The 27,389-nt window shown below is 39.9% G+C and overlaps 2 protein-coding genes and 1 long non-coding RNA gene across 4 annotated transcripts in view; 2 read left to right on the top strand and 1 right to left on the bottom strand.

Moving 5' to 3' along the window:
• Positions 1 to 1,455: 1,455 nt before the first annotated feature.
• Positions 1,456 to 20,814, top strand: PSMD11 (proteasome 26S subunit, non-ATPase 11). Its single transcript, XM_007421754.4, has 14 exons — positions 1,456 to 1,598; positions 4,419 to 4,520; positions 6,865 to 6,989; positions 7,168 to 7,239; positions 7,866 to 7,923; positions 8,968 to 9,162; positions 10,758 to 10,902; positions 11,887 to 11,947; positions 14,207 to 14,269; positions 15,842 to 15,967; positions 17,409 to 17,444; positions 17,875 to 17,926; positions 18,280 to 18,422; positions 18,533 to 20,814. The coding sequence occupies exons 1-13, from the start codon at positions 1,508 to 1,510 to the stop codon at positions 18,420 to 18,422; spliced, it is 1,269 nt and encodes a 422-aa protein (XP_007421816.1). The 5' UTR covers positions 1,456 to 1,507; the 3' UTR covers positions 18,533 to 20,814.
• Positions 16,914 to 25,873, bottom strand: LOC148215437 (uncharacterized). The gene is made up of 3 exons (XR_015796603.1): positions 24,245 to 25,873; positions 23,616 to 23,683; positions 16,914 to 17,264 (listed from the first exon to the last, which is right to left on the bottom strand). It is a non-coding gene; the product is annotated as an uncharacterized LOC148215437 (long non-coding RNA).
• Positions 25,873 to 27,389, top strand: part of FMNL1 (formin like 1) — an 81,254-nt gene continuing 79,737 nt past the window's right edge. For both annotated transcript variants that reach the window (XM_025167885.2, XM_088143366.1), the window contains exon 1: positions 25,873 to 26,653. In XM_025167885.2, the coding sequence (XP_025023653.2) occupies positions 26,498 to 26,653 (156 nt within the window). In that variant the 5' untranslated portion in view covers positions 25,873 to 26,497. The remainder of the gene's footprint in view (positions 26,654 to 27,389) is intronic.

Below are 27,389 nucleotides of genomic sequence, written 5' to 3'. Positions count from 1 at the left end.
AGAAAAACACATGTCCCTGGCTTCCAGCTTACAATCTAAAATTAGTTCAGCATTCTATTTCCAACCATAGCAGTATAAATGCCTAAGTATAGATAATTGATATTACTGATTTTTCTCTATTGAACTGCCATGCCTCGTAATAAAGAGCCTACTGCAGTCTGCAGTGATTATATTGCAGTACTGAAGCTATAGCACTTAGAGAACAGGAAAGCTAGGAAGTGTTGCATTGCACAAAAATGTGTATGTGTGTTTATTTAAAGAGGCTATGTATTTGAAAACAAGTGTACTTTCCAAGGTCACATGTCACAAGAGAAATAGAGAGAAACTGGGACATTTTTCAATATAATTTAAAGAATGTTCTGGATGGAAACATATTGCAGTAGAAGTGGCGGAAAAACATCACCACGGAAACCAAAATTCTAACAAGAATCTGCTGTCTATTGTGTGTCTGTGCGTGTGCGTGTGTGCATGTGTTGGTATGTAGTTTTAAGTATATTATAGAAAAGATACTGAACATACAGCAGGGTGTATGGTAAGACATACTAGGCAATTACAGTAAGCGCAACAGCTAAGTTAATCAGAAAACTACTATTTAATCATTCTTTTTTGCTATGAAATCATTCGAGACTTTAGATCTTCTGTAACAGAGATAATGCTAACCTACTTTGCAAGTCTGCAGTAGTTCTCAGATAATGTAAATGATAAGCTTTGGATAGCAAGTGTTATCAATGTGCACAGAATCAGGAGATAAAAGTAAATTCAAGCTGCCGTGAGAGAAATGTGTATATACACACATACGCATTTATCTCCCAGCAACTTGAATTTATTTTACCTCCTGATTCTGTGCACATTTATTTTAACAAGTCCAGTTATATTTCATGTAACTTTTAGGAAGAATGGCTTAGATTTTGTGTCTGCTGAATTTTGAAACATTTATGTTTCATTCAAAAAATGCGGTTTTCCATTAAGTTGCTAAAAAGATGTGCTGGGGCTTAATACTCGGTTTTGACCTGAAATAGAGGTCTCTTTACTTTGGACTTACGAGAGGGTGGTGAAAAAAACAGGAAATGGCACTTCTCGCACATTTAAAAATTGTCTTGTTCACATTTTAAACCAGGGTCTGGTGATAACTATTAAAAAATGAGCAAACATCTAAATCAGTTTCGGTCCCCAATTGAAGGTGTGTCTGTGTGCGCTTAACACTCTCCGTATTCTACGTACAGTACTTCTGTGATGCTGCGTTAGCGGAGGGCGTAGGTAATTCAGTGCCTCCTGACTCCGCCTTCATTGGTTTCCTAGCAGCAACAACCCACCCATTTGATTCCTATGATGTTCACAAAGAACTACATTTCCCAGCCAACACTGCTTCTGGTGGGTAATCATAGAGTTATATCATTATAGCTTGACGCAGCAAAGTCGAAAGGGAGGAAGTGAGACAAACAGTTTCCGGTGGAAATAAGGCCCTGTGGTTCCGGCCGGCGTGAGTGAGCGAGTTTTGCTTTTTAAGATGGCGGCTGCGGCGGGCTTGGAGTTCCAGCGCGCCCAGTCTTTGCTGAGCACTGACCGCGAGGCCTCCATCGGCATTCTGCACTCCATAGGTGAGTTGGGCCCGCCGAAAAGTGGAAGACTGGCAGGTGACCTGGCTGCCGTTAGTGGAAAGGGATTGATGATGGGCCTGGACGAGTTGGGCTGGAACTGCTGCTGACTCACTGTGAGCAACCCCAAAGGAAAGCGGGAGCTGCTAAGAAAAAGGAATTTGGAAATGGGAAGACTCGGTGGGAACGGCCGGAGTAGGACTCTGTATTCAGCATCGCTTCGTGGAAATGGAGAAAGCAAGTCGGAGTTGGAAGACAGCGAGGAAATGCTGGGATTGAGCTGAGGGGAGGGTCGAGGCTGACAGGTGGCCTCAGAGCGCCAAGCTGGCTCTCTGATTTGTCATACTGGCTTTTAATCAGAGAGGGTGGCCTGAAGATTAGCAGCTAAACGGGACGGATTTGTCCGCTAAGGAATGGGTTCTGCTGCCGCTTTTCAGCTACTTTCTAGCCTTTGCCCTGGCCTAGTTAGGGGAGTCTGTGAGTTCGTACGCGGGCTGTCAGGCCTCCTTCACCCCCTTCATTTTTTTGGATCTCCGCTCAAGGGCTGCTTTCTCTGGCACTAAAAGTAACGAGTGGATGACTGTATACAGAGACTGGGAAAAAAATGTGTATGAGCTGATTATCAGTTGAAGGGTTTTTTAAATGAAGGTTGATGTTCTAATGAGAGTGGATTCTTGCTTGTAGTGAATATGCAATGGAGTAAATTACACTTGCTTTACCAGTCGTTTAATATGTTCATCATTCAGTATTTTTAGCATTAGCTTTGACAGGCAGGTGGTAGTACATGATAATGCATTTTATATCTCATGAAAAATTTCACTTGTTGGTTGTAGAAAGTCAAGGCTTTCTGTTTGCAAGTGTAAATTACTATACTCTGGATGTTTTTATTGGTTCGTTTTTAGTTGGGATTTTCATGTCAGCCAATAGTGTACTGGATAGGACTGTCCTGCTACGGAAAGGAAAAGGGGAAACATGCCCTATATAAACAGAGGTGACTTTTTAGGAAGACAGAATGTTATGGCCTGGGGATGGCAGTAGGAATGGCAGTGCAAGTGGAATGTGAGGATAAGAATGATGGATCTAAAAAGGGCTAGTACAGAGATTGGATACAGAAAAAATTGGTGAAGCACCATAAGTAAAGTTGTTGGTGGAGCACACTTTGAATGCTCCTGACTTTCCTCTGTAAGGGTATTGCTGGTTAGAACTCGCTCATGTTCCAGCAGTCTACTGTATCTCCACATAGGAAAATATATGGTGTGGAAATATCAGCTGCTGTTGTTAAACAAGATGGATACTACCCTCATGCCCATTAATGGGCTTCATGAGAGCATATGGTTAACTACTAGATTAGATGAGCTTTTATTCTGATTTTACAAGGACTGTCCTTGTAATGTTCTTATGTAAAAGGAATCGGGTAGAATTAATTATGATATAATTCTAAATGCATTTCAGAAAGGGTAGATTTCCAAACCAGGAGGTAAAAACCAATCCAATTTGCTGTAAAATGGGTTTATAATTAACTATCCATGAAAATTACCCTTCTTTCTTCAGCGCACATCCTCTTACACATGCTGTACATCTTAAAATGTTTACTCCATACATTTTATATCACATTTCAGTTGATTTTCTGTAGAACACGTTACTTAAAAGTCAGCCAGCAGTAATACAACATAATTTCCTCTCTCAGACAAAATAAAGTTGAGTACAGTACAGGATCTTTATTTTTGTGAGTTTGCCAGCCGAGGAGAGATGAGAGGGATGAGTATACCATTAAGGGCAACTTGGTAACACTTTTGTTGTGCACAGAAGGTTCCCTGGTCTTGCAGTGTTTAGGGGATCCTGCTGTTAGTCACTGGAGCTTATAAAGACAAGATTAATTCAGGGAATTGGTTCCTATGCATCTGCTGTGCTTGACAGCGAGTGTTCGCCTTAGGACAAAATAAGTATTATGAGTTTCTGATTTTTCTGGGAAAAAAAGGGGGAAGCAAAAGTATGAATTTGGCTCAGTAACTTTGCTGTTGGGAACTGTTGTGTCCAGAGAACAGCTCCTCTTGTCAGAAAGATTATTTTAGGTCACCCACACAGCATTTTTTTTTTTTCTGTAACTCTATAATTTTAAGTGCAATCCATCTAGGTGACAGTTATGTTGTTCATTTCCATTGTCCCAGGATGAAGAGAAGATAAATTAGGATGGAATGACTGATTCTGCCAATGAACCTTTTGTAAGCAATAGATTATAGTGGGGAGCCAGTATATGATATTCACCCTTAGTTTCAAGCCAGTATATGACATTCACCCTTAGTATTGCTGAAGATAATTGGGTGGACTCTCAGGCAAAAAGTTTGTATTTCCCTCATGCCTAAAATGTTGGCTGCTGTACTGTGCAGGTACTCTAAGAAACAAGCTTGTTGTATTGGCTTCTCTGGATAACAGTGGTTTTGTGCTTGTTTGTTCATGCAAATACATTAGCATTGGTGGCATATCTGTTCTTAGTGCTGGAAACCTTTGTATGCATTGTCTTATTTACAGTATCCAGTAACACATTCAAGAGTGAGGGAGATTCATTTCATAGTTGCAGCCATATTTATGCTGATGCAAGTATTAATGCTAAATGGGCTGACATCAAACACTGTATAAATTCTATTCTATGAGCTGCCTCATGATGCAGATCTTTCTGCTCCTTGTCCAAGACTCTGAATAATCTGTCAGGCAGGTATTTTTGGCTTACAAGAAGCAAGGTGAATTTAAAATGGAAGTTTCAGAGAAGTGTAAACTGTCTTTAATCTGAAGTATGCTCTCTGATCAAAACTTTTATCTTCCCAGTGAAACGTGATGTTCAAGAAAATGATGAAGAAGCAGTCCAAGTCAAAGAACAGAGCATTCTGGAACTTGGGAGTCTCTTGGCCAAGACAGGACAGGCAGAAGGTAAATCCTAGGTTTAAAGCAATTTAATGGTCACATCACCAGCAGTTTTTCTAAAACTAGTGTAAATGCTAGAATGGGAGATTTTCTCTTTTTCTACCCAATAATTTCAAATTGGTCTTAATCAAAGAATTATCCAATTTAAACCTCTTTGTCTTCCCACCACTGCTTCCCCATGTTAAATCATGATTTAACCATGGCTGGCTTCACACATTTCATAAAGCCATAAACTCATAAAGTTAGTGTTTAGACTAGGTTCACCCAGCATACTAAGTCCAAACAAGCCATATTGTAACTTAGAATGCAAACCTAGTCTTTAGAAAATGTAGCTTGTGGAAAATTAACTTCCCTGCCTATTTATGGTGGTTTGACATAAATAACATATTATGCAGTTTTATTATCTGTTTCTGAGCAGGGCTTAACGTATTCAATCTTTGAAGCCTGTCAGACTTCAGGGCCAAACTAGGTATAATGTTAATCACAATATTTATGTATTTATTACTAACATTCCTATGCTGCTTCATTTCAAATAGTTCTAAGCAACTAACAGCAAAATAAGGATTAAATAACAGAACAAACAGAAAACAATGTAAATTGGTTGGCTTTATATGTTTATCTTTACAAAGTGACGGTTGTGGCATAGAAAGAGGGTGAGAGTTTGTTCCTCATGATACCAATCCAGATCTTCCCCAGTTGCTATTTATTCAAGAACTAAATGTATATAGGCCAATTATACAATTAATTTCATATCTAGCTTGCCCTTGACAAATAGGGGACAAATATCATGTTAGTATGCTTCTCCAGATCCCACATACATTTTAAGACAGTTTTTCCTATCTGGTTCCCTTCAAATATATTGGATTATCATTCCCGTATTTCCCAAGACTTGAAACATATATTAGCCAATAAAACAGAGGTGGCACAGGTTCTATCTGTGCTGCTGCTGGCTAGAGATGGTTGAGCAAAGGAGAGGTATGGGTCTGAGGGTTAGAGTTAGAATCAGTGAAGTTCATGTTCAGAGGCTGTTTTAGGCATAAGGAAAACACTAAAGCCTATTGGATAAGTTTACTACAGATTTTGAACCTTTTCCTGTAAGGGATTAATGTTAATGGATTAGACTGTATAGTTCTTCCTGTGTATTCAGTGCACTATGAATTAATCAAATGCAAAAACTATTTTGCTTTATTTGTTTGAGCTTTGTAGGCAGATTGCAGGTGCTAAAAACATTCATATGAGTATTTGCAGTAGAAAGAAATGCCAAGCCAAAGAAATGTTTTTTTGTTGTTGTGTGAGTTGGGTGATAGATAGCACTTGACAAGGGTTGTCAAAAACAAAGGAGTTTAAGACTCCTATGAGGGAATATTCAAGTATTTCAAGTTTTGTTGTATGAGAATTTAAGGATTTGGAGTGTTCTAAAAACTATTACAAGATCAGGAAAAATGTTGTCCTTACATACTTACTATAGATGTCAAGAGTTCTTTCTTTTGATTCTCTTGAATCAATTATGTATCCTGTTGCTTAGGTGTGGGGGGAAGCAGCCAATTTCTGTTATGCATATTCAACTGTTTTTTGTTGTTATTAGTATTGGTTTTCCCTTCAAATTAATTCAGTGGCAAAATGGCTAAATTTCTGCAGTGTGATTTGGGGGTGAGCTTGTTAATTAATTTCATCAATTAGTGATGAAAAAACACTCCTATTTCCATCCTTTAAAAATCAGATTGGCCCCAAACCAGTTTGGGAGGGTGACTTTGACTGGCTTGGTGTGGGTTTAGGGATTGTTTGGAAGTTCAAGAGGTTAAATAATAGCTTCCAACATCTGAAATATTCTTATCCCTGGATGCATGCATATAGTGGTAATCTGGAATACAACTGTGGCCTACTAAATCAAGTTTAAATACCTTAAGTTTTTCTTCTTTATTGCAGCTGACTGTGTAATATTTTTTTAATAAACCATTTGTTTCATAGCCTTTTGCATAATGATTTTATTGTTCTTGAACATTGCTGGTGGTGTTAGTTACCCAGAGTCACCTGGTGAATGGGTGGCCATATAAATTAAGGAAATAAATAAACATTTCAAAGAACTGGAGAAAATAGAGTACTGTTGAAAGACAGTTAGGCAGTGACATATTCCAATTGCACATGTGGGAAAGACCCCTATAGTAAAACTAATGGAAATCAGAATTAGTTTATATAAATATGCCTTTTCTGTCTCAGATAACGGACTGCTGAAATTTAGAACTGTGTGGTCACTTTCTCTAGAATATGACCATAACCTTTTATGATGCATTCTGACGCAATTTCAGATCCTGAGCTATATTGCTACTTAATTATTTTATTGTTAATACAGAGCTTGGAGGACTTCTGAAGTATGTGCGTCCTTTCTTGAACTCCATTAGCAAGGCAAAGGCAGCCCGTCTGGTTCGGTCTCTGCTAGACCTATTTCTAGACATGGAAGCTGCAACAGGACAAGAGGTGAGACAACTGAAATTCAGGCACAGGTATGCTACTTCAAATTCAGAATGTTAGCAGCTGCTTCTGAAAAGTCCTCTTGCAAATGTTCAGAGCCAGCTTATGTAAAAAATGATGATATGACAGCAGTGATGGTACAAATAGTAGAAAGATAATTGAATGAATGTAGTTTTTCTTTTAGGTTGACCTGTGTCTTGAATGCATTGAATGGGCCAAATCGGAGAAGAGGACATTCCTACGCCAAGCTCTGGAGGTAGGATGTAACATATGTCCATTTTAGTTAATGTAGTGATGCACAGTAATCTCTCACTTGCTATTTGGGTTTGGAAACCTGCCATCCTATATGTCAGTATACCATACTCAAACACTTGCCATCACTTTTTCTCTAGGTTATTGATGGCATGTTCTCAGGTAGTAGTTTGGAGCATGATATACTTCCAGGTTGATATTCATGTTATTACTGGCAATTTTTCCTCCAGTTTATAATGCAAATGTCTTTTACTTCTTAAAGAGCTTTCTCAGTTATGGTTGAAGTAAGATCTTATCTATATAAATGCATTAATAAAATAGTGATTCTACCTGCATGTTAGTACATGTTGTTGTTCCATGTGTGCTTTTTGTCCTTGTTTCTGTTGTACTATTGCCAATCCTTGAATCAGCTTTCATTTCAAAATCATTACTTGTTCTGCAGATTTCTTTTGCATTACTGTGGATGTACTTTCTACTAACTTTTTCTTGTGTTTTCTTGCCACTCCTGAAACATTGGTAGTTTCCCAGGAGTCTTGTCTGCTTCATATTTCACACCTGTTGGCTCTTGCATAAATATCTAATATTCATAAAGTAGTTTTCATGACAATTCTTTACTTTTCCCTCTTCTAGGCAAGGCTGGTTTCTTTGTATTTTGACACAAAAAGGTATCAAGAAGCATTGCAGTTAGGTAAGTTGACTTCTGTAATCACCCCTACAATGACCCTAATGATTAATTAGGGTTATTCTAGGGATGTGTAAAATGATGCATGCACGGAACAGCTAGGTTGGGGTGACTTATATATGAACTGAGAACATGTGTTTGGTCCAGACATGGAATGAAATAGCACTTTCAACTGATCTGGAAACAATTTGAAACATATTTGTTACAAGCTGAAGTGTTTTCAAGGTTGGGTGTAGGAGTGAAGATTAGGGAAAAATCAAGGCTATTGGTGTTGATAGAGGTTATGAGGAGAGGGGAAGACCCTGGAAAGATTGTGGATGAGCAGGCTGCTGAGACTTGCCATACTGGGACACTGGTGGCAGACTGGAGGGAGGGAAGGAAAGTGCTGGTTCAGATCATGAGGTGGGTCATCAGGATATGTTGTACTGGACATCAGTGGCAGTTGTGTGGGGAATAGGGAAGGTGCTAGAAAAATTGGGGGTGGGCAAGATAGAGGGATATACTGCACTGGAAGTTGCTGAGAGGAGAAAAAGGGTGATGTGCATCAGCTTTGCCCTCCTTATTCCATAAAATCATTCCCACGGGATTTAGTTTTAGCTAAAACCCAGAACAACAAATTCCTGTTCTTTTTTTTTTTCCTGCTGAACTGCAGCCAATCCAAAATGGTTTGGCAAAACGTCCAGAACAGGTTTGGAACAAAATACAAGTTCTGAGTTTTTCAGTAGTAACTTAGTTAAGCAACTGACAACTGTGCTGGTTTCTTCACATGTCAAGAGTAATATTGTTAAGGTATCTTATTAATGGCTAATTCCATTAGTTAGGCACATATGATGTATTTGGAAGTTTTGGGAGTATCATATTGATGTTGAAAAAGATAAATGTTAGTTTTTGCACCTAGTGGATTAGCTTTATATGTACTGTTTTCAGTCTTCCTATATCTTAATCAAAGTAATGTATTGGACTTTTCTTTTTATGGTCAAGTTAAGTTAAAGAATTCAGAGGAAGGCATTTAACGTGGTGTAAATGCCACCATCGCATTGCTTTTATCAGGCTCACAGCTTTTGCGGGAGTTGAAGAAGATGGATGACAAGGCCTTGTTAGTGGAAGTGCAGCTACTAGAGAGCAAGACCTACCATGCCTTGAGCAACCTGCCAAAAGCCAGAGCAGCATTAACCTCTGCCCGAACCACAGCCAATGCAATCTATTGTCCACCCAAGTTGCAGGCAGCATTGGATATGCAATCAGGTAAGGCCTGTGTACTTTTCATACTATGGGTGCATTGATCTTGAGTCATCAGGAGTTGCACATTCTGAGAAATAAAATCCAGCTTTTTCAGTCTTGAGCCTCCAGATGATTTTGATCTGCAGCTTATCCCCAGCTATGTTGCTAGCTGTCCAGGACCACAGGAATTCTTGTATTCTTATAACAACTGGAGCACAACATTGGGAAAGGTTGGCTTATAATCTCAGACAGAACAAACTACAGGTCATAAAAAGAAAAAGAGAACCAGTTTGGGGTAGTGGTTAAAGTGCTGGCTTAGAAACCAGGAGAGTGTGAGTTCTGGGCCTCCCTTAGGCATGAAAACCAGCTGGGTGACTTTGGGCCAGTCTCTCTCCCTCCAGCCCACCTCACAGGGTTGTTGTGGGGAAAATAGGCAAGAGTATTAGGTATGTTCACCACCATGAGTTATATATAAAAACAGGATAAAATATAATAATAATTATAATGGTGCAAAAATGCTTATAAGACAGAACCACACTGAAGCAGTTTGTCTAGGGAAAATTGTAGGATGTATGTTTCAAAGATTTTTCTATGAAGCTTGAATAGATCATTTTCAGAGTTGCTGTAGGCTGAGAATATCTGCTTTGGATGGTACTGGTAGCCTTGGATTACAATGGCAATTGAGACCGGAATTGCCATTGCTAAGCGACATGGTCATAAAGCACAATGTCACGTGGCTGCATTGCTTAGTGATGGCAGTACCAGTTGCCATCATTAAGTGAGGACCTCATGTGACCATGACTTCCAACTTCCTGCTGGCTTGCCCACTGACTCTGCTTGTGGGAAGCTGGCAGGGAACGTCAGAAATCGTGATCACGTAACTGCAGCTCACTGCAGTGTTGTAATCAGGAGTGTGACCACAGGGATACTGCAACAGCTGGAACTCAGGACTTGTCATAAGTCTCCCTCATTCAGCACCGTCACAAGTTTGAATGGTCACTGAATGAGTGGTGGTACCCAAGGACTACCTGTAATTGCTGGATTTCTTGTAGCATTTTGAAAAGAAATTGCCGTATTTTATATATGTAATTCATGCAAAATAGAAACATCTGACCAGTGCTTGGGAGATTGCAAGAAGAACAAATAAGTTTCTTTTATAAGTGTTAAGCTGAAGTCATTAGCAACTAGATACATAATTGATCTGAATTGTTAGATAATGCTCTTTAGTTAAAGTTTATCCCGAGTTATAAATTTGGACATCTCTTGATTATTTCCTTGACATGGTTTCTGTGATTTAACAACTACTTAATATGGCTGGTCTTGTTTTGAATCTCATCATTCTGCTATCAGAAGAATTTTAGGTGAAACAAATTCTTACTATTTTGCATGAGCATATGAAAATGTATTTTGTGGGTATTAGTAAATTTTATAGCCATACACATAAAATTAGTTTTCTTTGCCCTACCCCACAACCCAGGGGCAGGGGATAGATAAGAAATTGCAGTTCAAGAATTTTCTGGCTTGGAGAAATAAATAGGACTTGGCAGCAATGTTTTCCCTTATGTTGTGCTCCAGGTACCTCTGTTATAGTCAGATCTTTTTTATTTCCCCTTTAATAGGCATTATCCATGCAGCAGAAGAAAAGGACTGGAAGACAGCATATTCTTATTTCTATGAGGCATTCGAGGGTTATGATTCTATTGACAGCCCCAAAGCCATCACCGCATTGAAGTATATGCTGCTGTGCAAGATCATGTTAAACTCGTATGTGATTTTATTCTGTCACATAAGGAATGCAACATGTTTCCTTTTTTTACACCTGCAGATAGGACAGTTGCTCTGGTCAGATCACATGCAGCAATTTGTGATGAAATATAAAACTTTTGTATGAATCAGTTGAGTTTCAAATCCTGATGGCAGTTGAAGAGAGATGAATAGTAAGGATGGAAAAAAGGAGAATTAAAAGCCAGGAAAAGAGGCAAAGGAAGATAGAATATTTGCCTATGGACTTCTTCTCCATATTGGATTGCATTATCACTGGAAAAATATTACCTCTTTCAGCTCTGATCTAACTTTAAGAAAGCTAGGCAGTGCTTGATAGAAGCAAATCCTTCTATCAAGCACTGCCTAGCTTGATAGAGTGAAAAAGCCAGTACATTTGAGTTCCTTGCCATCTAACAGAATTGAATTTTTTTATAACATGCTTCTCTAGTCAAAATAGGATTTGGTCCGAGAAGGCTAAGTTGACTACTGGGATAGATGCAGGTCTTTGAAATATAACTTTTTACTTCTCATTTCTAACAGCTGAGAGAAAGCAAAGGTTCCCTTAGTTTCTGTTCCCCAGGATGAGCAGGCATTTGAAAAGGGAAGCTTTAGAAACCTTTTTGTCCAATCCCTTATATCAATGCTGTCAATTGTTCTTGGTGTTAAAACAAGGCAGAATCTGTTTTCTGCTTTTTATTTATTGATTGATATTTTTATTATAATTCTGGCATTTGCAGTGGCTACAAGCAAAAGTTACTGTATATATCTTTGGAGTCAAAAATAATCAAATAGCTGGTTGCTTTTTCTCTTGATTATCTTTGGTTCATACTTATTTGGCACTCCCAATAAAGCATTTTAAAAACATTAACATCAAACTGATAGTAGAATGCAGACTTTTCTGGAAAGTAGGGATTATATAGTGAGGTTTGTTTGTGGCCTGAGTTCAGGGACTCAATAAACCAATATCTCTCTGCTTTTTTACAGCCCTGAGGATGTGCAGGCATTGGTGAGTGGGAAGCTTGCATTGCGGTATGCAGGCAGACAGGTATAGACATCCTGAACTATCCTTTTTGTTCCTGAAAAGTTTTCCAATCTCAGCTGACTCCTGTAAAAAAAAAGTTTCCAAATACTGCTCAAAACAGTTATCCATAAATTTGTTCTGCCTCCCACCAGTATTCCATGAGATGGCTCTTATGTATCCCGTGGGCCTTGGGAGCCAATCAGTTGGCATGTGCTCCTGCCTGGATGCAGAAGGATGTGCCATCAGCATTAATTTGGTGATTTCATCAAAATGCAGTTTGTTAAGAAGCACCATCCCTGATCTCATGTCATTGGATTACTATCTTTGAGGCCAATTGGACTCGAAGGCTGGGGGCCTTGGTGTGTGGTATTCATATTGATCTGAGTCAGATGAGTCAAGATGGATCAGACCTCTGGCGTCTAGAGATTGGCAAGATTTGGGCAACTGTTTTGGACTTGCTAAAGTGTGAAGTATTTCTCTGCTTTGGTGAGGGAGTTAGACTGTAGGGCTCTTGAGATTTATAAAGGCTTTCTGCATTGTTGTCAAATCCAAGGATATCAAGTCAGTATTTTGGCTGCTGCAAAGATTATAGCAAGCTGTTAAGTTCATCAAGTGTTCTCAGTATTTCTTTTTGCTCACAATTTGGTAAGGCTCCAAAAGAGTTAATTACTACTCTTTCTAGGACCTCATCTATAGCATGTGTTTTTTGGCATTATCTCAGGGGGATTATTTAAAACTTTGTCTTGACAAGGATGCTAGGGTTACTGAGTTACCATGGTTTTTATAATTTGGCACTTGCCTTTGGCATTGGGCAACACAATCTCTGTTCAGGGTAATGGATTAAATGGGCTCCTTTTTTTCATTTGAAAAACACATGATGTATTTGAAAAGTGCCCCTCAAAGTGCCCAAAACATGGAAGGAATTGTAGATTGGTTAAATGACAGCAAAATGATTTTATATCCTGCCACGCTCGGATGCTGTTTAACAGCACTTTGAAAGAGATGGCTAAATGCTAGAATAATAGCTCTTCTAGTAAATCAGCACCCACTATTAACTCTATTAAGTGTAAACAGCTCAATTCATTTGAATTATATAACTGCTTGTTTAGATTTCTTTTTTGTGGGTTATGTTGCTATAAGATCTCCCTTTATTTGATCTTATTAGTCTTAATTTGGTTTCCCCAATAGTTTCCCTTCATTACTAGCTGTGGGCTGTTCACTGCTAGTGCCAGTCTTTTAAGCTTGTGTGGAAACTGCTAACTTATCTGCAAAGCTTTGCCCAAAAGTTTCAAAAGCTGTTTTTAAGGAGTCCACATGCTTGTTTATAGATGGTTAATATTCAAAGATAGAAATTACTGTTTGCGTAGGCAGTAGGCATTGTTTGGCAACAAGGTCTGTTGTAAATTCCTTTGAAGGTTGTTTAACTTGCTCGTTTCTCACTGAGAATAAATTTTCTGGGGGAACAATTGCTGCTTCAGGGTGGGAAGCTAAAGAAGGCCAGGAATCATTGTGATCACCTGATTCCTTGTGGACAGAAGAAGACAGCTCTAGAAATTGTTGCATTTCAAGTTCTGTTTTGAAATCCCAATTCAGAGGGTCATAGCTATTTGAGGTGTGAATAAAGTAAGCAAGATTTGTCTTGTTAGTTTTACTTACAGTTTTCTTCTCCAGGCATCATCATCTTTGGCTGCTTTGTGATTTAGCTAGAATCTGGACTTGTTCTGTTGCATGGGGGTGGGGTTTTGTCTTAACTTTGAGAAATTAAATTAGATTAAATTCCAGGCTTTTCAGGATGTTGTGCAATAGGGATAGTTAACTGAGTAGCAGATTGAAATAAAATAAGGATAATATAGATAAAACAATGACAAAAAACACTTAGCAAATAGATTGTCCTGTCAGCTCATCAGAGCCATGTTCCCATTCCTAGCTAGCACTTCTGTTTTTTAATGAGTTTAGATCTCCATGGATGAATTTCAGCTGCAGAGAATACTTGGGCGCTTTCAGGTACTTCATTATAGCAGCCTAAATCTCTGCTTCCATGTTGGGGTTAATTTGTCTTGATGGTGTTTTTTTTCCTTAGTATGAGTGCTTCTGTGATTTAGCAACTGCTTGAGTTAAGTGAGGGCAGAAGAATTAAAGCAGTCTTAGTATTTTGATCAGTATCCTTCCTGAATTATGTTCTGTCCAACTAAAATTTTTTTCTCATGTGTGAACATTACAAGCACTACTTGTATCTACTATGGTTCAGAAGAATATAAGCATTGGCTCTACTCTGTTTTACAGACAGAAGCACTAAAGTGTGTAGCTCAGGCCAGTAAGAATCGATCATTGGATGATTTCAAAAAGGTAAGCAACCATAATAAGGAAAACTGGTTAAATATCTTTGGATTAGATTAATCCTTAGGCTTAAAAAGACACTTCTACACTGAGAGGCAGAAAAGAAAAAAGGGAGAGTTGTCTTCACCGTACTCAGCCTTTGAGTCTTCAAGAGATATTTGCTGACCCCATTTGGGGATAGTCTTAGGCTAGGTGGACTGGGCTGTAATTACTATTTCAATCATATTAACTCAAGAGTCTAGTTTCTACAGAAGGTGCACTTTGGACTGCAGACTTTCCTTTGCTGAAAGTCAGAAGAATCAATAACTTGGGTCCTGCTATTGTGTGATAGGTCAAAGCACGTGGCAATGAAAATATTCTGAAGATAACCTGTTTAACAGATGTTGCAGGCTCACTATGCACAAATCAAAAGCAAACTAGAAAAACAATTAGAACAGAAAGAAAACTTGGTAACTTCTGTGGTTGAGAAATAAAGTATTTTATGTTCAAATGTTCCCCTCTCCAACTTGGAAAAATGTCTGTATACAAATACCGTATTTTTCCGACAATAAGACGCCCCCATGTACAAGATGACCTCCACTTTTCCAACCCAAAATTAAGAAATCAATATTTTAAAGATAGTGCAGAACACATTTTTATTTAGTAATTAGTTAACATTTACCTGATACACTCAGTGGGAGGAGGTCCAAACCATCTCTCTGCAGCTCTATTTCTAGGCTCTTTTGCATAACTGATTACATTCAAGCACGAGTGAAACTGCAGAAACTGCTGTCTCTGCAAACAGCCTTCCTCTAATTGGTTTGTTCAGCATCAGCTGATGTCAGTTACATCAGGCTCGTGATTGGAGGAAGTCTGTTTGAGAGACAAGCTATTTCACTTGTGATTGGAGGCTAGCAATAGGAGGAAGCCTCTCTGTAGAAACAAAGTATGGGCAGTTTTGCAACCACGCGATTCTTGCCTGACTTCCTTGAATAAGATGCCCTTCAATTTTTAGGGTAAGGATTTTAGAAAAAAGTATCATCTTATAGTTGGAAAAATATGGTATACCTGTGGGAAAGCATTGAATATCTTGATTTGCACAACTGAGTAATTGAACTGAGCTACTAGGGGCTTATCTATAGATTTAAAATTCAGTTTGATTAGGGCTACCTCGGTATGAGAAGCTATTTGGATCCAAAGTGGAAATGGTGGCTTGGAGCAGGTATGGGCATGCTTGCTGCATCTCTTGGCATCCCCTTAATGAGCATACCCACACCCCCTCTGAACCACCATTTTTGCTTCAGATCTGAGTAAGGATGCATCACTAGGGCTACTGTATGATTGCTGCAAAAGTCCAAATAGTTACTTGAAAGTGCCTGGTGGACCCTCATAGATCTGCTTGTCTTTAGTGAGTGCTATTTTCATTGGTCAGAGATAACCATTTCAGTCCCATGCATAATTCCTTTTTTTAAATGAAGTTCTTAATCATATCAAAGATACAAATAGGCATGAATGGTCTGAGATAACTTCAGGTTACCTAAGTTGGAATGTTTGTGAGGTGGCTTTTTGCATTCAGTAATGATTGAATTTGATCTGCCACAGGCTCTAAAAGATTATAAAGTGGAACTCAGGGATGATCCCATCATCAACACACATTTGGGCAAACTGTATGATAATTTATTGGAGCAAAACCTCATCCGGGTCATTGAGCCTTTCTCCAGAGTGCAGGTAAAAAGCTCCTGCAGAGCTTCCCATGTCACTTTTCTGCTTCTGTGAAGTCATGATATCTGTTTACTTGTCTCACTTATGCAGTTCCCTTTTCCATCAAATTGAGCATAGAGAGTTTATTCTAAAACATTGGCACTTTCATATAAAAGTAATCCAGGACTTGTTTTAAACATACCTTGTTGAACAAGTCAGAGTCAGTATGATATATAAAGTAATTATGTCTTATTTGGCCAATTTTGATTTCCCTGCCTTCTGTTTCTTTTGGAGGATGGGGTACAAAACCAAACTGGGATTAAACCATTATTCTAGCATCAAACATAATGACATGCCCTGGTTAAAATGAGGAAGGATTTGTGAACTAATAGCAACCCATGTTGTGGTTGGTTGTATAAAAAAAAATCAACCATGGTTTATTTTCTTATACTGCATTTTTATTTATGTAATTGATTTATTTGGCCATCATTTATGTATCATGCTAAACCAGAAAAGAACATATATTATGGCATAGCATTTTAGAGGAAAAGCTGTATAGACATAAATAAATAATAAAATAATTTTGTCTAAGCCAGGCTACTGAAATGTTCTGTTATATGGGTTTTAGGACTGGAGTAGTACAGGAGGAATTTCAGGGCAGAATGAGTTGTGTGAAACTGTTCCAAATCAAGAACAGTAGTTTTGAATATCAGGTCAACAAATGGATTTAGTTATCAGATTCTTATGCTGCTTTCAGATTCTATAGCAGTTCTTTGATCAGAAGTAGTGAGAGAATCCTCAATTAGTAAATTGTTTGCCATGCAAATGTAGTTAAATTATAGATTCTAAATAATTTATCATAAAGCTGATAAGATTATTTCCAGATAGGAAGAAAAGCTTTTTAAGAGAACTGTAGTGTGGGTGGAGAATCTTAATGTTTTTTCTGTATCAAATTAATACAAATGCAATTGCCAAAATGACCTTGTATTTCATTATGGAGAAAAAAAATGTCAAGTGTGAATAAAATAATCAGAGGAGCTAACATCAAAGTTAAAATTATGTAGAGTAAGGAAGACAACTTTGACAGAGATTTGTAAGATCAATTACCAAAGTGATAAGGGGAAAAGCATATCTTAAGTCCACAACAAACAGAAAATATGTGGAAGAGGCTCAGAGAGATACCTCCCTAATTCACATGAGTATAAAAAGGTGAGGAGGTACAGCACAGTGAGACTTGTAAGATTCTGTTGTTATAGCCACTCTCAATAAAAGTCGTTTTAGCCTTCCTGTGGAGTGGATTCCTGGTCTGGTCTACCTGGTAGGGCTGATAAATTAGCACAATTAATTGTGAATGCAGGGGTAGAGTTAAATAGTATAAAGATTAACAGATAATTACTGTATATCAACTGTTTCTTTCAGAAGAATAGCATTCCACTCACTGTAGCCTCTATCTCAATTTCTTTTGCAGATCGACCACATATCTAGCCTTATCAAGTTATCAAAGGTAAGAGCTCAAGTGTAGCAGCCTATATGATTCTGTTTTCAGTAGTTTTTGTTGCAATATCAGTTATAGTTGTGAAAAGAAACCATTTTAATCTTCTTCAGAAACAGAACTGATTTAGGAAGAAATTTCAAATTAAAATTCAACTCCTTTAAAAAGACATAAGTAATTCTGTTCTCATAGAGTTTAAATAAAAAGAAAAAAGAACTTACTAAGCCTGAAATACTATAAATGCACATCTATGGAAATAAACTATATTGAACACACTAAACAGATATACATGGATTGAACTGTAAAGGTTTATCAAACTTTGGCAACTACTTCTTTGATGTAAGTAAGTAGTGGAAAATAGTTCTTCAAGGAAAAAAGGGGGAAGCCATTGTTCTAAGTAAGGAGCATTCTCTCACTTGAACATTTCCTGTTTCACTTTCAGGCAGATGTGGAAAGAAAGCTCTCTCAAATGATCCTGGACAAAAAATTCCACGGTGAGTCTTCTGCCCTTCTCAAGAATGAAGGAGTTTGTTTCTGCCCATTGCAACATTTGATTGATTGTGTTTCTTATGTTTCCTGAATAAATATGATGTACCTCAACAAGCATCAACAATAGTCTGTATTATATTGAGGAATTCCCACAAGTTTTGGGTTCTTCCTTTATCCTCATATCTAAAACTTCTGCACATTGGAATCTGCATTGATGGAGACTAATCTTTATTAAATACATAACCCAGGCTAGTCTGCTTGTTCTGCTCCTTTGAAGTCTGTCAAAATTAAAGTGGAACACTTTGTATTAGAGATGTAAGTTATCCAAGAATCTTAATTGAAACTTTTGTGTCATTAGGGATTCTTGACCAAGGTGAAGGCGTCCTGATTATTTTTGATGAACCACCTGTAGACAAAACATACGAAGCTGCTCTGGAGACCATTCAGAATATGAGTAAAGTAGTGGATTCGTTATACAACAAAGCCAAGAAGCTAACATAGGTGAGAGGCTCTTTCAGCCCATGGTTAAGACTGAAACAGATTTTTGCACCCCCTCCAGAAGCATCGTTCTGTTGAATGACATGGCTCCATCTTTTTTTTTTTCCTTGCAGAGTTGAAAACTGTTGGCTGTTTGGAGCGTTGGGGCGTGAAACCTTTGGGGGGCGGAACAAAAGGCTAGAAGACTGGTGGGGTTTTTTTTGTTCCCCACCCCCCTTTTGCTCTACTTCTCACTCAAAAAATTTGAAGACAGCCTTCCCCAACCTGGTGGCCTCCAGATGTGTTGGAACTACAGGTCTTTGAATTCCTAATTGATGTGGCTAGGAATTCGAGGACTTGTAGTCCCAATACATCTGGAGGCCACCAGGGTAGGGAAGGCTGTTTTAAGACTTCCTCATCTGATCCATCTTGTCTATACAATTGTGTGTTCCAGTTTCCATGTAACCTTTTACCTGCTGAACTTTGTACTGGGATGGGGAAATAATGTTTAAAAAAAAGAAATGTTTTGGGGGTGGGGGGGGAAGGAAGCAGTGGCAGCATCCTAAATAAAAGGAGTGAGGCTTATGCTACCTTTAAAAATGAACAAACGTGCTTTTCATTTTCTTGAAGGTGGCAAAGGGGTGGGCCAAGATGTCTTGTAAGTCACAAGAACCCAGCCACACAAAATTCCTGCATAGAAGGTATTTCTTGTGTGCATTGTGTCCAACATGATTGTCCACAGGTGTACATGCACTGGGTAATCAAGGTTGATTACTGTTTCTCAGCATGTGCCCAGGTAGCAAATGTTCATGAGTGCATGTTGGTTCCCCACAAACTCCCTCCATAGCATTGTGTTCTATGTAGGAATTTTGTCATCTGTAAAGGGTAAATTAGAAATTGGGAGCTATGTTAACTTTGTGTTCAGAATTCAGGAGTTATGGGCAGTCAAAGTGAGATGAGTAGGCTAAGCCACAACAATCTTCACACTTATTGAAGAGTCAGTAAAAAAATATTATAGGCCTCTGTCATCCTTAAGTGCTCCCTCTTCAATTCTAAGGCCTTAACATATGGGGCCTGCTTGAAATACAGTTTTCCATAATAGTAAAAGGGCAGAAAATAGCCACTCTTGAACAGTGGTTCTCAAGGGTTCCTGGTTCTGTACTGCATGCTGTTTCTTTCTTTTTTTTTTAAAGGCTAGAATGTACTTGCCTTTTAACTTTGCAAGATATGCCATTGAAAGTACAATTGAACTTCTGTTCCTAAATGTTGATTTCTTTTTAAAAAAATGTAGATGGATTTTTATTGACAGAAGGCTGGTTTGGGCCATCCAGAGGTATTTTTAACCTCTGTTCCATTCCCTGAGCATCAGGAATAAAGCCGCCCTTTGAGGGTGAGGGCAAGGCTGCGTATTACACTACCCATGTGGCTTCTATCTGAAACTGCATTCTTCTGTTTTCTGTGCCAGATACCTAAGGGGATTTGCTGCACAATAGATTTCCTTACAGTTTGCCATACGGTCATTTCAGCACTGAATTTCCTCATAGTCTGGGTTAAGGATCAAGCAGTTAGTTGCTCCAATACCAAATTAACTTACATCTGCCTATTGAGATGTAAGAATGGGTGGAGGAAGTGATGATTATTGAATTTTCTGGCAGCCTGTCTTTTGGAATGGTAGGAGGGTTCCCTGCCTGCTCCTCCATTACTTCCAGAAAACAACAATTATTGGCCATAAACATTTCATCAGGGAGAGGGGAGAACTTTTCAGAGGCAACCTTGTGGCAGAAGTAAAGTAGCCTTCTTACTCCTGGTGCCCACAAGATATCTTGGATTTCAGCTCCAATAATTCCAAGCCAGTATGGTCTGAGGAACCTTTGGGGGGTGGGGGATCCTAGGATGAAGGAGACTGCTGTAAATGATTTGCCTCTTAAAACTCTCTCTGTTCAAATCTAGAGGAACTTTAGAGTGGTGGTTTTGTGTGGGAGAGGCAGGGCACTCTTCACCCTGGTGTTATGTCATTGAATGATGAACTTATATTTAAGGTGTTGCTGACATATGAGTAATGTAACCTTCCACATTGCTGCCCTCATCTTCCACTTTCTTTCTCTGCTTTCTCATAATTATTTTGTAAAATGCTTCTCCTATACCACGAAATATTTTTGCATACGCATGACATCTCTTAACTGGCTGTATCTACCCCTCTTTTTTCATGCTGCTTTCTCTCATTTTATCTTTTGTCTACTTAGCATTTTTAAAGTTTCTGTCTCAGCCAGTTCAAATGTTCTGGGGAGGTGATTTTTTGGGGGGTCTTGGGGGAGGGTTTTGGCACCATGAATTTCAAAATGTACAAATGGTTCACGCTAACACACACCAGGTATATCTGATGTTCAGATGGCATACAAATAAAAAATATTCTTTTTCAAAAAGACTGTCTGTCGTCTTTGCCTGTAGAGGCACAAATGTAAACTCATGGGGGTATCAGTGGCATGACGACTCTTGGTTAGTCCCTGTAACTGTTAATCTTCATAGCACAAGTTACCTTAGTAAGGTTCTTCTCTTTACCATTACTCATTTGTAAAATCAGTCAAGCAGGTTATTGACTCCATCCTACTTCATGTGATCTGAGTCTTGTTGTCTGAACATGGAAGCATTTTATTGCAGCCTGTCAACAATAGGCCAGTCTTCTGGAGAGAACCCAGCCAGTATCTGAATATCCTAACAAGTGAGCATTTTGAGCTGTGAGGTCTTAATCAGCAACACTAGTCATGTAGTTGCCAAAAATATGAAGTTGCAAGTAGCCACTTTGAACCTCTAATCTTACATAAACTCAATAGATGGCTATAGGTAAGCTTTTATCCTTACATCCCACCCGCCTCTCTATAGTGCCTGTATAAGGTTGAAAAGAATTGATTAATCATAAAATGCAATATGCTTGGAAGTAATTACAAGTAGTCCCCAGTTTAAGAATGAGTTCCATTCCCAAGGTCTGTCCTTAAGTCAAATTTGTATGTAAGCCAGAACAGTAGTATTGTGTAATTAACTCAAACCATTGTGTTTTTACCTCGAATTTTGCTACAGAGCTATTAGGCTCTGTTCTTAACTATGGATCATCCTTAAACCGGGCTTTCTTAACCCGGGGACTACCTGTATATCAGAACTAAGCATTAATTCCAAAACAGTAGTTGCTTTAGCTGAAGGGAGGATGATATCAAAGTTGTGGAAGCCTTACATGGCTCAGTCAGCTGATTCTCCAGACCTTATCAAATGCATAGCCTGTGAGGATGGTCCAAGTGCAAAGGTGGATCAGGGATTATTCAAAAAGTGGAAAGTCCTCTATGAAAATTCTTTAACTTATGGAAATTTTATAGTTTTACTTGCATGCTTTGCCTTTCTATATATTTTGTTTTAGAAGAAAGCTTATTTTTATTCTGAGTTTTTTGTTATCTCCATCAGTGTAACTGTAAGTGTTGAAGTGCTTCAGAAATGAGTTAGCTGTAACTCAAATATTTATAATTAAAATTAATTAAAATTTTCCGTAGCATCATAGCCTATGCTTGATGTCTAAGACCAGAGCCAGTTTTTCATGTTAACTGTGTGTTAAGCTGTGACAATTACATCTACATTCTACTCCTCCACCTGAGAGGTATATGCATTTCCCTATCTTACTGCTGTAAAACTGTTGATAGGAATTATCAAGCATGTATATAATAATAAAAAGGACATCTATGTTGATAGACTTACACCAGTTATTGTAGGCTTATCAGGGAATAACCTGTATTGACATAAGTGTACTTCATTTGCTAGTTAGACTTATAAGTCATCTGGAACATGCCATCTTGTAAGCTTCACGTTTGCCTTTGAGGACACATCACGTCTATCTTTGCAGTCACAAGGTCTGGATATGTACTGTTTGGGAAATAAGAATTCTGAAGCTTGGACTTTCTCTGCTCACTTGAAACCTCAGCTCCATAACTTTTTTTAATAAGTTGAGAAAACTACCTTTTACTTGTTTGAATGTAAGTGCAGTGATGAAGAGGGGGGGATCTTCTTGGCAGGAGATTCAAATATAGTTGCAAACATCATTAAGTTTGATACTATTTGCATTTTTCCTTCAACATCAGTGCAGAAATTAATGGAGAAAAAGATACTTGTATTAGAAGTACAACTGAAATATACATAAAAGCAGGGCTGGTTCTAGTCTCAGCGCTCTGCTTTTATCAAGAAATCTTACCTAACTGCCCATTATCCTGTGTCACCTGTTTTATCATTTCATGTTTTCATAAACACTCAACTCTGTTATGAGCCCCTTCCCCAGATTTGCATCCTCAATTTAAAAGCCTCAGTCCAAGAGTTAAAGTGCAGAAAGTGCAGTCCATTTTGTTAAAGTGCAGAAAAAGTAATAAATGTGCAGCATAATTCAGTATCATAATTTATGCTTTCACATACAACAGCAAGCAATGTCTCTAGCTTTTGTGGTGTCAGTTATATGTGTATTATTAGCTGCAATCTCCAAATATGCATCTTGTGTTGACCTATTAGAGGTGAAGAAGGATGAATTACTGGGGCTTCTAGTTTATAGAGATTAGAGCAAAGGTGAAGAAAATCTCATTGAATACAACCATTTCTGATACAGCAAAAAAAGTCTTTTCCACTGCTGTTGAATCTCTATACTATTCAGAAGAGCAATTCCATATTATGAAGGTTTTGTTATGCTCCTCTTAAATGTTAGCAGTGTTCAGAAATCCCCTATGACAATTCTATGAAGAATTTTGCAGATAAAGTTGCTTGGATCTATTCTAACTTGGGCTCTGCTCAGTGGTGGTTCTGGAGAATACTGTGGCTTCCTCTTGGCAACTTTTGTTGAGTATCTTTCACTTTGTATATACTGATAATTGGACAGGATCCATGGAGAAACACGGTCTTGTCTTTTTTGTCCTGAACTTCCTGGGAGAAATTCTCTAATTCACATGGATCTTTCCCAGCCCTAGGAAGTATTGACCAAAAAAAAAAAACCCAACCTTGCTCAAATTTTGAATTGTGTAGCTATCAAAATACATACATTTTTCAGAGCTATATGTTTTTTTACAAATATATATACATACATGGTACTTTACAAGAGAGAGAGAGAGAGACAGAAAGTCTTTGTCCCAAAGGGGTCACAATCAAACATTTGATTGGGATGAGGCAGGAAGAAAAGTGAAATAATAAAACTAAACATACCAGAATAAACACAATGGGTTGTTTTATAACTGGGCAGTCTTGTCCATCTGTCCTATTACAGTGGCTTTCTGAAATTGCAAGAAAAGTCATTTTCCTATTTTCTGCCATGTGATCCTTGCCATTAAGAATACTAAGCTTAAATCCAGAACCTTTCATGTACAAAGTATGTTTTATCATTAAGCTACAGCAGGACAAGATGGGGGTAAATGCAATTCAGTACACTGAAGCTTAATTAGGGTTTGGAATATAAGGCCCCAATATAGGAAAACTGGATTAGAGGAAGGAATTGAAAAGGATTTTTTTTTTTAAGAAGGAAGTTCCCTCAAAGGGGGAGATTAAGTGGAATTGGAGAGCAAGTAACCTTCAGCAGCTGAGAATAGTGGTAAACCACAGCTTTCTACTGGAGCATGGCTACTGATTATGATGGCTATATATGGTCTCTAACCTTAGAATCTCAGTGCCAGCTGCTTTGGACCAATAATGGGAGGATGGTAGCGCTTTTGAGCTTTCCAAGGATACTTGCTTGACCGCTGTGAGAGCAAATTGCTACGTTAGATGAGCTTTCTAAGTTGATGGCAGTTCCTCAGAGTTGAAGCAAAGCCAGGGGAAGCAGATAGTTTGAATCTTACCAAGTTTGCATTGGCAACGGCCTCCCCCATTTTTTCTTGCCCATAATATTGGGCTGTCGTGATTTTGTTACTGCATCTTCATAATTCATAAGCCGAAACGTCCTTAGCAAAATTTCTATGGTGGAAGGCAACATTTAAATTAAAAAACGGGTAAACTTTAACTCAGCCTTTGCTCCTCCTAGCGCCCTCCACTCCTTCCGAATTACGATCCTAGTCATTCCCAGCCAGCGCTCCCAGTAGGCACGCTAATCGGGGTTTATAGAAAGGCTACTGGGGCCTTTAACACCCAATGGCTTTTGGTAAAAATGGGAAGCGGAGGAAGACTTCAGTCGGCCCTATTAAGAGTTTGGTGAAGAGAGTCATTTTTCACCATCTGCCGCTAGAGGGAGAGTTTCGGATCTACTTTGAGGGAACGCGCCTCTACCATGGCTGCGCCGAAAGAGACCCGAGGATGCTGATGTGCTCTAACGCACATCGCTTTAGCGACATGGGTTTTTAGAAATCGAGCCTTTTGTTCTTCCAACGGGGGTTGCCCCTTCCGGCCTCCACGGCTCATGCTAGCTGAGGGCGGGGTGAGGCGAGGTCATCCAAGCACTTGCGGGACGTGTCTTGAGAGGATAATGGCGCGGGCGCAGGGTGCGTGCACTCGGCAAGCGGCGACGCACCGTCAAAATGACGTCCGTTTCCTCCCCTCCATCAAAAGGTGGTAAAGATTTGAGGAACCTAACGCCCCTTCATCTTGCTAAACCACATGCATGGCGCGTGATTCCTCCCGCCCCCTTCTCCCTTTTCCAATTCTGTAGGTGCACTTGTACCTACATCCTAAAACGGATCTAGCTGAACATGGTATTTCCTACCTCGGGCGCGCAACGGCCATTTCTTCTTCTTTTTGCACCAAGGCTCTATCCCAGTCGGAGCCCTATTTTTCCTTCCCACTCCCTCAGATGGCCTTCCTCCGCCTGTGCGCCCCCACTGCCTTTGGTGACTAGGGATGATAAGGAGTTATAGGCCAACACATCTGGAGGGTGCCGTCTCGGGGAAGGGCTGTCGGACGGTTGTCGGAGAGTGCCTGGCCTTCAGAACCTGCTGTCCTGGCAAAAATTCTGAAGCCTCGTGTTATTTTTGAAGGAAAGTTGAAGAATAAGCGAAGAACGCGCCCCGAACGGGAATCCATGGGCTTTGAGACCCAGGGAGCTCTCCACCCGTCTCTCTTGCCTCCGCTCCTCGGCTGCTATTGCTGCCCGAGACCCTCATTCCTCTAGCAGGTGACTCTGCTATTTCTTCCCCCTCCTTCCTCCCCGGCGCCTCCTTCTCCCTGCCAGGCCAGGGCTCCTGCCCGAGGAAATGGGCAAGCAGCGGCGTCCCCCTCGCTGGCTTCCCCTGCCTTCTCCACCTACCCATCCCAGCCTTTGCAAAATCCGCGCGCTCCCTCTGCGGCTGCTTTCTGCTCCTCAGCCCGACTGAGCGCTGAGACCTTCCGTGCTGCTGGAGGAAGCCACCCCGGCGGGGGCGCGGGGGGGGGGAGGATTTAGCGTTTTCGCCTGCAACCTCCACAGAAGAGGAGCTGCAGCGCAGCGGCGTGAAAAGTTGCCACTAGCTTATTTCCAATGCGCGTCGGTGCACGAATATTCCAAGCCAAGCACCTGCATTGTGACTTCCTGTGCTATTGCTTTCGATCCTTCCTCTTTTGGGGGTGGAGGCGAGGGGGAAGTTAAGCGGAGGAGCTCGTCACTTCTCGCCTTCTCAAGATCGACCACGCGTTGTCTCTCCGCCGCTTGCAGCGGATCCGGGGATGCGGCTCCTTTTCCTGAAGGAAGTTGTGCTGCTGCCTTCGCGTGGAAAATGAACCCAGCCGCTTACCTCTAGAGAAGCGCGAGGCAGCGCTCTCCTGCCTGGTGGTGGCCCCGAAGGAGCGGGGCTCGACAGTCACCTCGCTGGACGACGTCCCCCCAGTCCGCCACGGCCCTCAGTTCTGCTGTTTCCGGTAACTCCAACCGCCTGAGCAAAGTCATGGACAACCGCCTCGGCTCCCTGCCTTTGAAGATTTTTTAAACACGTGTCGGGAGTTCCTGGGACACCCCCCACCTTTTTCCCGCCTGTTTTTTTTTATTTTTATTTTATGGGGGTGACTTTTCTTATAAGAGTCTCCTCCTCCCCTTGACCTGTTTCCTGCTTCAGGGGGAAAATCAGGGGAATTTTAACTTGCAGCCTTTTTCCTGATTTAATTTTATTTTGTAATATTAAAATCTGAGAATGGGCAATGCAGCCAGCAGCATGGAAATGTCTCCAGCTAAGGAGATTAAAAGCCAGCCAACCGCGTCTTCGCCTTTACCCCCCAAACAGCCTGCACCCCCCAAACTACCCATGCCCAGTGCTGAGGAATTGGAAGAACGATTTGGACATGTTCTGGTAAGTCTCTCAGGAGCTTTCCTCAACCTTTACCTCCCTCTCCCACCTCAACAAAAGCCACCCTTTAACTTCACCTTCCTTTCCCCTTCATCATTCTAGCTACTTGTGTTAGATTGGATGGGGGTCTTTAACATCAAACCTATGTGCAGGGCAAGGTAACCTGACAAGGGGATGAAGTCAAGCCATGTTTGCAGATCAGGGAGGTTAATGATGGAGAAAGAGTCTTTGAAGTGACCATGACTGGTAATGAGATGTTTGAGAATTCCGTTGCTGGATCATATGGTATCATTAACACTTCTTGTGCCACATGTCTCTCTGATTAAAATGGTATGAAATGCAGTTCTCATGCTGAAAATCTGTAATGAGAATAAAATAGTCAAATGAACAGGATCAATGTTCACAGACCCAGATTCTGCCTCCTTAGGATTCTTATCCAAGTTAGAGGGAGGGTGTGACTATGGAGGGAGGAGAGAGGGTGAGAACAGCTCCCAGTTCATTCATCTGGAGAGGTGTGCGTTCTTGTGTTGCCTCCAGCTCCCTGTGGAGGTTACATCTTTCTTAGTGTTTCCAGAAATATGTGTCTGTTGTACGCTACAGATCAGCTTAATGAAAAGATAGCTCTCTCCTTTGCCTGTTTTCTTAATGTGATCTTAGTACCAACAACCATTGCCCTTTTCTAACCTTGAATGCCTAAATGAAGTTGAATTACACCACCCATTGCCACCCCCCCCCCCCA

The sequence above is a fragment of the Python bivittatus genome, unplaced genomic scaffold (assembly GCF_059951505.1).
Source record: "Python bivittatus isolate LINGU-HERP-01145 unplaced genomic scaffold, Pbiv_v1 ctg000410_np1212, whole genome shotgun sequence".
Lineage (NCBI taxonomy): Eukaryota > Metazoa > Chordata > Lepidosauria > Squamata > Pythonidae > Python > Python bivittatus.
Note: the sequence above shows the minus strand (reverse complement) of the source record. Positions and strands in the feature narration are given on the sequence as shown.